The sequence below is a fragment of the Pelecanus crispus genome, chromosome 2 (genome assembly GCF_030463565.1).
Source record: "Pelecanus crispus isolate bPelCri1 chromosome 2, bPelCri1.pri, whole genome shotgun sequence".
NCBI classification, from domain to species: domain Eukaryota; kingdom Metazoa; phylum Chordata; class Aves; order Pelecaniformes; family Pelecanidae; genus Pelecanus; species Pelecanus crispus.
Window position 1 is genome coordinate 31,926,210 of NC_134644.1, and position 13,186 is coordinate 31,939,395.

The 13,186-nt window shown below is 38.8% G+C and overlaps 1 protein-coding gene across 1 annotated transcript in view; it reads right to left on the reverse strand.

The window, feature by feature from the left end:
- VWDE (von Willebrand factor D and EGF domains) overlaps positions 1-13,186 on the reverse strand; it is a 40,143-nt gene continuing 26,957 nt past the window's right edge. Inside the window, exons 17-31 of the mRNA XM_075705815.1 lie at positions 11,405-11,655; positions 11,068-11,287; positions 10,367-10,504; positions 9,742-9,804; positions 7,513-8,193; positions 7,089-7,184; positions 6,909-7,004; positions 6,285-6,380; positions 4,879-4,974; positions 4,455-4,550; positions 3,852-3,947; positions 3,657-3,752; positions 2,294-2,389; positions 1,626-1,729; positions 1-21 (exon numbers count right to left, since the gene is read on the reverse strand). Of these exons, the coding sequence (XP_075561930.1) occupies positions 1-21; positions 1,626-1,729; positions 2,294-2,389; positions 3,657-3,752; positions 3,852-3,947; positions 4,455-4,550; positions 4,879-4,974; positions 6,285-6,380; positions 6,909-7,004; positions 7,089-7,184; positions 7,513-8,193; positions 9,742-9,804; positions 10,367-10,504; positions 11,068-11,287; positions 11,405-11,655 (2,246 nt within the window). The remainder of the gene's footprint in view (positions 22-1,625; positions 1,730-2,293; positions 2,390-3,656; positions 3,753-3,851; positions 3,948-4,454; positions 4,551-4,878; positions 4,975-6,284; positions 6,381-6,908; positions 7,005-7,088; positions 7,185-7,512; positions 8,194-9,741; positions 9,805-10,366; positions 10,505-11,067; positions 11,288-11,404; positions 11,656-13,186) is intronic.

Sequence of the window (13,186 nt, forward strand, 5' to 3'; positions counted from 1 at the left end):
TCAACCATGATGCCTTTGTACCTTGGAGAGAAAAATAAATAAATACACGTCAGAAGAGACTTTAATGACACAGCCCATTTTTATGATAAATTTTAAGAAACAATTTGAATGAATCTCTGCTTTTCTGATATGCAGAAACACAACATTAAGTTAAATTTGTGCATATAGCTTGTTTATTTCTTTAAGAAAATGTGCCATTTTGGTCAGTGTATGATACAGCACTGTCTGACTGATCAATGTATTTTCTAGATTATACTAATGCTTTGCAGGATATATTTCAGTAAACATTTAAATCAAAATAATTTCTTTTTTTTAGGTCGCATTTTGGAAATCCGTATTGCAAACATTATAATCTTATCATCATAGGATGTGTAGTTTTCTATTCTTAAAATGTGTATGCGCATTTATTAATTGTTTCAATTTCTTAAACATATTTGCCACGTCTGCAAGTTATCTGCTATCTGACCAAAAATAGTATTGGCATTGTATACTGGGCTTGATAAAGTAGAAAAAAAGATCTGAACTCCCTGTAGTTTCAACTGGGAGAAACTGAGTCTGGATGAAAGTTAAGCTATTGCTGTCTTCCCTGGTTTTCACTCATTTCTCACTAAAAATGCCTGCGCACCTAGCAGTCACATTGTAGGTTTTACATTAAAAGACATGATGTGGCAAAGTACTAAAAAGAAAGGGAAGATGGGAAGGATAGCATATGCGAGTTTGGCTGCAGCAGGAGACCAAAGAACTAAATTGTTTTTAAAAGAAAACACAGTACAGGTGTGAACAGTGGCATGGAATTAAAGATGAATGTAAAGGAACAGGACGAGCATGCAATACTAAAATCAGCTACGCTACGTCCCCACTCCACCAAATGAATTCTGCTGGCACCAGAAAGTGTCTAAATATGTTGAAATTAAAAGAAGAGAAACATCACAGATGACATGAGAAGACTAGAATGCTTTCTACTTCAGACGTCACAAAAAAGCTAGCTGTAATGAAATGTTTAATTAAATCACTTCAGTGAATGACTGTCAGCACTCAAGCAAAGGAATCTAACAGAAGATTGCCTGACAAAACAGAGAAATGGTCATCATTCACTATAATGCAGAAAAATAAAGCTATTCCCGAAGTTACACCTGGGGATAAGGAACATTTGTATAAAACAGGGATGAACTGAGTGACACTGTAGGTAGGTAGGCAGGCAGGCAGGCAGGTAGGTAGTTGAAAAGGATTAGGGCTTGCCTTGACACAAGCTAAGAAAGTCAGCATTAGGATACTCTTGCCTAAAATGGGGCCAGATGCTGGAAAAGAGAATAGTGGTTGTTATGGAGAGGATAGTTACCAATTCCTGCTGCAGCCACTCAGGGAAAATGACAAGAGATAATCAGCTTAATTTGAAACAAAGGAAATTTACATTAGGTGTTGAGAACAATTCTCTAAGTATTAGAGCCTATAAATTACTGGAATAGCTCTTAGGAATTTTATGAATTTTCCCTCACTGGAGACTGAAAGGAAGAAATTAGACAAACACATTTGGCGTATTTCTTGCTGCTTCATTGGACAAGGGCGGACTAGATAATAACTCCCAAATCGCTGTATCTGTGATGGTGTCTTGACTCTACATGTACCTGAATTTTCTTCCCACAGAGGACTCCAGTATAACCAGGACGACAAGAGCATACGTTAGGCAATACACACTTGCCTCCAAACAGACACTTCTGGTTGCACACAGCTAAAACAAAAGAGGTACAAATGTGGTTTTATTCATAAAAACACCTTGGTGAAGGAAAAGTGTCTACTATCTCTATATACTTATTCTGCTTGCTTATAGGAGCTGAGAACTTGGTAGGTATTTTCACAGGGAAACACCCCTCAGCGCAAGGAGACTTCGCAGCCACGTGGAGCCAACAATGTTCTTATGCCTATCCCATCCGCCTTACGCTTTGATGCAGATTTAATATGGGATCATGCTCAGGGCATGAATGAGACTGAGCGAGGGGCATGAGTGAGGTGGTTTTTAAAGCATCTTACTTGTTCAAGCTATTGCAATGGCCTCGCAGGGCTGTTGCAGCAGCGTACGGTGTTAAAGCAAGCCACTGCATACGCCCATGGTCCCAGAACAGCGTCATATTCTGGAGGGCTTCAGAACAGGCAGAGGAATATCTACTCTTTATCCTGCCTTTGACACAAATTTGGGTTAAAATACAACAAAGGTATAGGCCTTCTAGGCACTGTGTACGGGTGAAGCGTTCTTAACTGTGCTGAAGCAAGAGGTTTCAGGTCACATCAATCTTACGTGTTTGACACTGGATTCCTTCCCACTGCGGAGGACAATGACACGTACTTGGTCCAACACACTCCCCACCGTTCTTACATTCCTGAAGACAGATTGCTGCACAAACACCATCACAAAGTTTGGTTATAGCCCAAGTGATTACTTTTACTTGTTATTTGCATTTCAGGATGCCCACAAGAGGTTGAGTGCTTTCCATACACAAGAGTCACAACATCTTCACTGAAAATCCATCTAAGTTCAACAGGATATTGAAGAGAGGCAAGTAGAAACAAAAAGCCCAACAGCCAAAGCATGCATTGAGATGTTCTAATACAGCACAGATTGCTACAAAAGCCTGAAATACTGAATTAAGTTAGCACCCCTAAATAGCTTTGTTTTTTCCAAATTTACCTTTCTAAAAACCCACGCCAAGAGATCTTTTGTCTGTCACGCAACTTAACACATGAGTTTATTCACCATGAATGTTGCATCCAAAGTTATTTTCTATGACCCATTTTTCTGCACACTTGTCCCTGCTTATTAAGCCATAATCTAAACCACTTATTATTTCTCATTGGTTAACTGACTATTTGATAATCAAATCTCTCTTCCACAGTGTCCAAGAATATCTCACCCCTGTCAATATGGGTAATATTTTTTTCAATAAAACTTTCCAATAATTACAGAAAGTAATACAGGGAAAATTGTTTTTCCTCCATGCCATTAGAGATCTCATTGGCCATATCAATATCTGAGCCTCGGGTGGGTACTATGACAGACACTAACACTTTATCTATTGGATTTCTACCACCCACCCTCACGCTGATTTTCGTGCAGACTGCTTTCATCCACACTGCCATATTTTATTCATGCACCATCAATATCTTCATTAAGACACAATGTGACCCACAGCTGTGCTACCATCACAGTCCTATTTCTACCCTTCCTAAAGAGCTTCTGCCCATTGCATCTTCTATTCCAATCATTTCCCACTATGTTTCCACAGTTTTCCAATCTTTCATTGTACTTCTTTTTCTATTATATCTACTTTTATGTCCTACAGCACAAATTGAAATTCTTTTCACTTCATTGACTCAGCTCTTTGCAGAAATACAGATGTTTCTTTATACAAGAAAGAAACAAATATTATTTGTGATACAAGAATTTAAAAGCTATTTTGGTCTCATGATTTAGCCTAAGAACTGCATGGTATTAGTTCTCTTTCCTAAATTTTGCTGCAAAATTATAGACCATTATTTTTTCAATGGGCGTATATTCTTGAGTTCTTTAGCACTAACTTCATATTACTTGTGTGGACAGAGTTGTTCTTTAGTCATATATTACTTTTAAGGCATGGTTCTCCTGTTAACTACAAGATACTTACGAGTGTTACATCTTTTCCCTCTCCATCCTGAAGGACAAGAGCAAACATTTGGTCCTACGCACCTTCCTCCATTCATGCACCTTGGCTCACAGACACCTTAAAATCAAAACCATCTGCTGTTTAATACATTTAACTGATTACAGAATAATTTGTTGGTTACTTTTGGATCCTGGAAGGATTTTAACACTGGCTTACTTTTTTCGCATCTTCTGCCTGTGTACCCATCAGGACAACTACAGACATTATTTCTCATGCAATGACCACCATTCTTACAAGGCGGGCTGCAGACAGCTAAAAGATATGAACAAGAGGAAAAGGCTGTAGTTTGCATTTTGTTTAACTTAGCAATATACTTCTAGGCAACAAGAGTGCAATACTAAAATTCGGACAGCTTATATAGACATTCAGCATTATCAGGCCTGTCTCGTAAAAATCATATTAATGTGGACTGGTGCCTATGTCAATAGTAAAGACAAAAATCAGATAAAAAGGGTCAAGTTGGCGATTGTATGTGTACAGGAGTAACCAGACTACATAATATACAATGGAACTGGTTGAACACTGCTCAGAAGTTGAGTGGAAGACAAGGCAAACTTTGAGTCTCCCTTCTCCTTGAACATTCACTGCATCAGCTGTAAAATCTAAAAAATAATGTAATCTCCGTTTTGCACCACTTCTCAGTTTGTGACTTGATTGTGAATTTTTTGTCTTAAGATAACAATGTTTTCTCACAGATTTCCTCATAATGGCAGCTAAGAGGCGGGGTGGGGGGGGGGCGAAGAAAAAAAACAAGGTTACCATTCTGACACTGGGCACCAAAGAATCCATGTGGACAGAGGCAAACATCTGGCTTAGTACAGGAACCACCATTGAGACATACAGGGTCACACATTGCTGCAGAAACAGGGTCAGGAAGAGTGGGAAGCATGACAAGTCCATAAAATATGTGCCTCTTGCAAAGACAGGAATTAAAACACCTAAGATAACTGCAGGTAACACCATTCACATAAAATCTTTACCCAAAATTTTAGGATCAGTATTAGACTTTCTACAGGTGCTGCCAGCAGCAGAACTAACACGCAGAGACAAGAGGGAGCGTGGGGGCCCTGCAGCAGTAAGCAGCCGCCCATCGCTGCTGTCTGAGCCACGCGGTTCCAAATTTCAAACTATGGGAGGTCCTATGGACACTCTCCCAGGAACATGGAAGTTGCAGGAGTGTTACCTGTACTGCACGTAGGTCCATACCACCCAGGTTTACACTGGCAGATGTCTGGAGTAAGGCATTCTCCACCATTTTCACAGTGTCTGTTGCAAACCACTGCCATCCAAGAAGTTGGGCAAAAACAAAGGAGAAGGGAGGGGGAGGGGAGAGAGAGACACGTTACAGATTGTGCTTGATTCGTTTTTCATTTCTTTCCCAAATAATTAACACTGGCAATAACATACAATTCCACCAGTTGAAGAGGAATTGCTGAATAGATTAATCCAGTGTCAAAGCCATAAAAAGCTAGCACCAGACTATAAAGGTAAATAAAATGTCTTTCCATGTAATTATCCATGGCCTGGTTATATTCAGTGCTAAAAATCTAGAAAATTTCAAAAAATTAGGAAAAAAAAAAAAGGGAAATTCAATACTAAGAGACAAATGGACCGTGTTACATAATGGATTTGATGGACTCCAAGACAGTTCACTCAAGTGTCCTCCATTGCTTCAGTAAGTGCAGCTGCATGCATAGAGTGACATGAGACTAACAAGCAAAGACATGAAAACATCATGGCTGTGGAAAACCATGGATCACTTCTTCAGGACAACATCTCATTCTCTTTAGCACTGCTTAACAAAGAGCAGCATTTTTTTTTTTGTGTCACAACTGAAACTAGGACAAGAAAAACTGAGAATGAAGAATCCTGGGATTTGAGGATGAGATGAACAAAGGACTTTCTCAATTCGGGGTCAGTAATGCAGTGGCACATTCAGGTGAACGATATATAAACAGCATGTCTAAATTTGAACTCTCTCAATGATAAAAATTACCAGTATGAAACCTACCCAAAATCTGGAGTTGCCAAATAACACCATGTAGAATTCTATGTGTAAGACAATTTACGTGAGACTAACTAATTCCAATTTTTCAACTATGATCACAGCAAATCTTCCAACTTTCATGCCAGGTAAAAAAAAAAAGACCCCATAATGTGGTTCTGAATTCAGTTTTCCTGTATCCCAGTTTTTCTGACCCGCCATTCACTGACACCAACTTCTGAATGCACCCCAGCATCTAACCAATTTAAGATGATAGAAGTTAAAAGGCTGCAAGGACATATTAAACATCTGCGTTTGTTCTGAAGGGAGTATCACACACGCAACGTGCTCAATGTTTCCACACTCGTGAATCATAAATAATAAACTATTAGCAATTTTTGTAGTACATTGTTTTTCAATGTTACCTGCAAATACTATCTAATGTTTGAAAAGCTCAAGTACGGGAGCCTTCAAAGAGGCACAGGTATTATGTTATTTGCTAGCATCAGACAGACTGCACCAAAAATATAAACCATAATTTGCTTTCTTGCTCCTGAAGAACAGGAGAAATGTTCTGTATTCTTCCCTTACGCTTTTTTGCTTACTTGTATCACATCTTGGTCCCACAAAACCATATGGGCAGGTGCAGAGATTTCTGGCCAAGCACGTGCCTCCATTTTGACAGGGTGGTTTACAATGTGCTGCAGATAGAGAATTATGTTGTTCAAGAAATGACCTCTAAAAAGATACATGAGTTGGTTTTGCTTTAGAAAAAGGGAAATGTTAATAATTGACAGTGAGCGAAGAACTGGTAATAAAATAAGGAGACATATGCAATGCCTTTTGACATGAATAAGTAGCAAGAAGAACTTAATTCTAACAGAGTATGCAGAGTGCCAACAGTGGTGGTCACCCTGAAGAAAAGAAATCTGAGACAATTTCCAGACAGGACTTCCCACTCTTTGGGATTGTTTAGCTTAGAGGCATCTACATTCAGTAGTGAACTCTACTTACTGTGAAAGCTAAATTTAGGAACATCCAATCACAAGCAACATTTACAGCGTATATGAAAAAAAGTAGGATATATACCAACATGTTACTCAAAGAGTTTTGTTAAAGTAAAAGTAAAATGAACACACCTCTCTGCTGTCAGAATAAACAGTCATAGAAGGTGTTTACAGCATCCTTTGGGTGTTTACAGATTCAAAAGCGAAAAATACTCTATTTACCTTCCTCACAAGCAGATCCACTGTATCCTGGTAGACATTCACAGACATTGGGCTTAATGCACTTCCCGTGGTTTTTGCAATCAGGTCTGCAGAGAGCTGTGCAAAAAATCAGCAGTGATCTTTAAATCATTAATATGTGGATATGAGTTACCACAGGCTAAATCAAAATGCCATACTCACCAGCCTGACAGTTATAACCAGCATAACCAGGCCTGCATTTGCAAATATTGGGTGCCACACACTCCATATTTTTGCCACATATTTGTCTACATCTTGCTGAAAGGCAATGAAGAAAACAAAGAAAGGAATAAGGAAAATGAAAGTGACTTTTCAGCACAACTGTGTCTTGCCTAACATAATGAACAGATCAGAGTCCATTAGGTCCCTGCCCGTAAGTGGGGAGCCTGAGACACATCAGAAAAATATTTTTAAGTGCATCCATACAACTAAAAAGCCTGTAGGCTATGCCGATATTAATAATGAAAATGAGAAAATTCAATACTCTATGCATTTCACTGACCACACAGTAACAATGTACTTCCAAGTTACAAAGATGTCACAAGATTCTTTTCTGTAAAGCATTTAGTGCTGTTATTTGTAATACCTCTGCAAGTGAAGCCATCTCCATAATAACCATAAGGACAATGACCGCACTTGACACTTCCATCCTGACTTGGCTCACAAGGTACACCAGGAAAACAGGGTAAATCCGTACAAGTTACTGCTTTAGGAATCACTATTTCACTCAATCCTTCAGCAAGCATTTTTGGTGGGACAGTTCCTTCAACAAGGACAAAAGGTAAAGGACTCGCTTTATGCTTGGCTAACAGGTGCTGAACTCTGGGAGCATTTCCACCTTTGAATACTTTGCTTGGCAAAGAAAGCGCTTTGCTTGTATTTGTTCTGCTGCTAGGAGAAGTCTTCCTGATGGTCTCAGAATAGCTGTAGGCCTCAACTTGTGTCCGTGTTTTCTTCTCAGGTGATACAGCATGGCTCCTTGAAGATGCAGTCATCACAGCCTGTACTGAAGAACTCCCTCCCATGTTAGCAAGGTGACCACCGAGAGTGCTGAGAGCATGAGCAATGTTTCCAGTAACAGCAGGTTGTACAGAAGCACTTTTCTGAGAATTAAGTGACTTCCAAGCAGTGATTGTTTTTACTGTGGAGGCTGGTGGAGTGCTGCTACTGACCGTTTCTGTAGAAATAAATCTCTCCGAGACATCTGTAGAACTGGGAACATAGCCCGAGATGCTGAAAACATTCTCGAAGGATGATTGTTGAAAACCTACAGCATGTTAGAAAGAAAGGGGAGAAAAAAGTACTGGAATATTATGAGACCTTTTTTTCCTTCTAAGGGTGGGGAACATCTTCTGAACAGAAAACCAAACAGACCATTCATTCTGTGCTTCACGAAGTCTCTCCATGTGCTACATCAGAATATATGTATGCAGCAGAACCTAACACCTAACTGGCGGAATTGGAGAAGATCAAGGTATTCTGGCTATATCCTCTCCCACCCTCACTACGGCCTTTTGCTGGCTGGAGGATAAGGAGAAAGCACCATCTATATGAGGCAGACAGCAGAGATTTTCCCATGCTGGGTCAATAAACAGCTTTACTGTCAGAGAAAATGACCAGCTCCATTATACTGCTTCCAACCAGATAACTGAAACAGAGTTTAAAGAAAAGATGCTGCTTATGGTTCACCAGTGTGTCTAAGTGCTAGTAATAAGCCTAGAGTCTAGAAGCAGGTATTTAATCACAAGTATCTGCACGCTTATACTTACTGATGTACCATGGACAGTATTTTAGGTGAATAATCCACTACCTTGTAGCAAAAATATTACCATGTTTTACTCTCCAAACTTTTTTATCAGCTTTCTTAAAGTTTCTGCATGGGTTTTATTAGTGGGATGTTTCATGTCTTTTATAAACAACAGAGACTGACTCAGCCTCCTTGTTGAAAGTAGTGCAAAGTGAATGAAAAGTTCTTCATATTCTGCCCAGGAGAAGTGGGTGGTCTGGTGGGTTGTGGAAAAGAGTATGGCACTGTAATCCCAGAATGGCAGAATGCTGTATATGGCCTTTTAGCATAATGTGGCAGAGGAGGAATTAAACTGGAGGAGATTATCCAGCCTAACTTAAGCTCTGTCCCTAACCCCATTTAGAACAGAACTAGAAAATGGTCTACAAAAGGTTAAACTTCACTGAATCTTATTACAGAGTGCTGTCTCCCACTGCTGAAAATCAAACCATTTTGCAGCCAATGAAGAATTATCCAGCACTGGCAGTGGAGCGAGAGAGTTTCCCTCCTCCACCACTAACAATTCAGAGATAAAGGGAAAAGACACACAAGAATTTCCAGCAAAGAAAGCCCCAGCAGGCACAGAGCTGGAAATACCAGCAACAGCGTTTACAGAGTTTTGGAATTAAGATGTTCACTTGTCATATCCTTCACCTTTCCTTTGAGTTAAAGTAGGAAAATGGCATTCAACATAATGCCATAAACTTTTGCTTATCTCATATAACAGATGTCCCTATCCCCATGTTACCTATTTTATGTCAGTGGTTAGTCGCAAAAACAAAAGGCAACGGTAAGAATGTCATACATCACACTGCCAATAAAGTGACTTGACTGACCTAAGGGATTTGTTGATACTGACATTTCAGTCTCATTTTTCAGATCAGAATACAACCACAGTAATGAATTAAATTGAGTCAAACTGAAAAATTGAAGTGAATAACATAAAACTGACTAGAACCTTTATTTGCCAGCTATATACTTATCAGTATGTGAATCAGAAATTCCATTTTCTTCATGAAAAAAAATCACCTTTATTCCCTCCAAATTCTCCCATGGAATCCTTTCTTTCAACATTAGTGTCTTCAAAGCTTTCTAAAAACAAAAGATGTGAAGGCACATTAGTAGTTACTTTCATTTCAACTGGAAATAAATTACAAACAGAGTTAAAAGTTTGAGTACGTAAGAATAACTCAAAATTCAGAAAGCAGATAAAGAGTAAAAATTGTTTCTTAAAAGTTTTCAATACAAGTTATTCAGTTGCATTGTTAATAAATGTTTGGGCACCTTATTTGGGAAGTGACTTGATTTGGGTAAATAGTTCTATGTTAAGCAATCAAAAAACAATTTTGTCAAGAATTACTCATATTATGAAAATAATGCGGAAAAAATTACATTTCATTGCATTCTACTTTGATATAAAAGAATTGGGGTATTTTGTATCTATTTTTTTTAGTCACCTGCAAAAGTGACCCAGTGTAGTTTGATGTTGTCATCAACTGAGATTCTGTCCCAGACATCAACAGAGAGACACAGTTCTGTTTTGCTGACTACTGAAAAGAGTTCTAAGTTACTGTTAGAAACATGAAGCACAACCAAAGATATTTTATCTGAATGACAACAAGATAATGGCATTCTGAAAAACAAATAATTTTACCATAACATGACCTCCCATCTCCTTGCAGATTACTTGGGCATGGACCACAGTAGTAAGAACCAAAAGTATTGAAGCAAAAGACTCCAGGGAAGCAAGGACTGGATACACATTCATCCACATCATCTTGACAATTTTCACCTGCATTGAAATACAGATTTTTTTTTTTTTAAATGATATTGTGTCACCAGATTTTGATAGTGTGTTTCTAAAAGTAGAATATATGGAGATGTTGAAATACAAAAAAGGCATCTATGAAGTGGAACAAAGTATTTCAGTACATCTAATAAGTACAGCTGACAAGGTTTGCTATTCACACTTTTTCATCTTCTATCAAGTATCTTGCTTACTGTGGAATATGGAGAAGATGGGCTGTGGGGACTACATGTTTATCTACAGGCATAGGAGGAATCACACTGTGACCGAACTCATCACTCCTATGTTTCACCATGTTGCTGAGTTTACCTCTTGCGGAGGAAAACAATGGAAATTTGCTATCATAACATAAACAACCATTGTATTCATGCAAGACAAATCTTTAAGTGTATCATATAACTTTATCACAAGACCATAAAATCTTTTCATACTCCAACAGTAATCTATTTACAGTCAAAAATTTTTAAAAAAACCCTGTAGATACAGAATTACAAACTCCTATTTATCACTAAACATGATAAATGTGTGTAAATAAAGTAGCAATTTACCTTGAAGTTCGGGTGGACATTCACAGTAATAGCTGTTTATTCCATCCACACATCTGCCAATACCACACTGGTTAAGTTTACAGTCATCAGTATTCACTTGACAGAGATCACCTTCAAATCCAGCCACACACACACAAAGATATCTTCCACTTCCAGGTGGGAAATTAATGTTTGTCACACATGAGCCATTATTTAGGCAATCACACGATTTTACACTGACCTACAAGACATGCCCAATAAGACAGTTTTCTTCTTTTAATGAACTAGCAATGAGTTTTGTAATTAAGTATCTTAAACATCTTACTAGTAGGTGTCATTTTACTGTAATATTCATTACCTCTATTTCTACCTTAGTCTTTGCATTGCAGTCATCTGTCAAAGAAAATGTTAATTTATGGAGATTCATTGACACAGCTTTCCACAAAAGGAGGCCTGATGGGGAAAGACTGGCACCTTCTGGACCAGAATCCAATGTAAAATGAATAGCAGAGCCTTCTGGATCTGAAGCCAAAAACTGATACACAAAATCTTCTCCATAAAAAGTCTGTAGCATACCCTGAAAAGTTTCAAGCACTGGAGGCTGGTTGTCTGCAACAAAGGAGATATTTTCCTCTTTTAAGCAAAAGTTGCAATATACTTAGAAAAATTAAAAGGAGCATATCTTTCTATTAAAGGAAGTCACGTCATTATTTCTATTAACTTCTAATGTAATTTGAATGGCACAGGAAAAACACTAGGTATTTTCATTATAACTGTAACAACATAACCAAGAAATTACTTATATTATGCAAGAGCTTGTAAAGATGCAGTGCATCTACACATAGAAGGAACTCAGAATTTATTGAACTTAACCACCATATTTTAGCTATGCAGAGATAGTTTGCAGATGAAAGTACAGGAAGCCATGAAACTCAAAGGTGACTGGTGTTTCCTTTAACAAATTAATAGACATTGTTAAGCAATACTTGGGACTGGGCTGCAACGACTATCTTGACAAAACTGAGCGTGAGGTGATGGAATAAGTTATTCATTCGTTGTTCCTAGGAAGGATTTCAACCACACAACAACTTACTCGCTGGTAAGTCTTAGTCTATTTAGACGCCTGCACTGTTGAGCTCTAACCTATTTGGCAGGAATAACTATATTTCCAGAGACACCAGGTGAAAACAAACAAACCAACCCCCAGCACCAGGACAAGTTCTGTGAAAGAGAGAAGCAGAAGCCCTGGGGAGAGCGTAGGTTTTGAAGTTGGGACGTAGGAAGGTGATTAAGATTGCGAAGTTTTGGGTTACACTGAAATGACTGCTCCAAGCAGGAACCCACCCACTGTGGCAGAAAGCATTAAGGGAGAAGAAGCTGTAATCAGTGTCTCAGCAGCTAGATTCTGACACCCTGTTCCTAGCATCATCCACTCTGGAGAAGAGGTTGTGCTCCTTGGTTTTGGGGAATTGCCTCTGGTTTACATTCTTCTCCCATTTCTGACTTTGGCAATATTGAATTCCAGTCCATGGCTGTAACATGGAAAGCCCTTGACTCCCTGACCGCTGGATGAGTTTCATTTCATTCAGGTTTCATCCTTTTGGAATAGGTATAGCTACCTTGGCTTTACAAGTTTGACCTAGGAAAAGATTCAGCAAGACAGGCACCAGAAGTCCCACTCATACAGGACTCTTCCCAATCCAGGCAGAGTCTTGCCAGTACCTTCACCCATGAAAACACTGATGGAACACTTGTATCTGAGACGTTACGGGCTTGGGTTGATGGGGCAGGCTGGACGACTACTAGTAAAGCCCCAGGAGACGTCCCATTTTGTGAAGGGACCAATATGGTTCGTGTATCCGAAGACTAAGATCTGAGCCAAAAGGCCTACAACTTCTAGGGTAGAACTTTGTACTATGGAGAAGGAAAATGAAGAATCTAGACTTGGGTCTTCATTTTGTAATGTGGTTCCTAATTGGACTGAATTCTGACAGCCTTGGATATACTTTTGAGCATGTTTAGGCCATGTATCTATGCCATCAATGTGGATTGTGTCCAAATATTAAGTGGCTAATAAATGTGACGTGCCATTTAATTCAGTTTCTGTTCTCCTCTTGTTTGGTATCAGAGTCATTTGTTG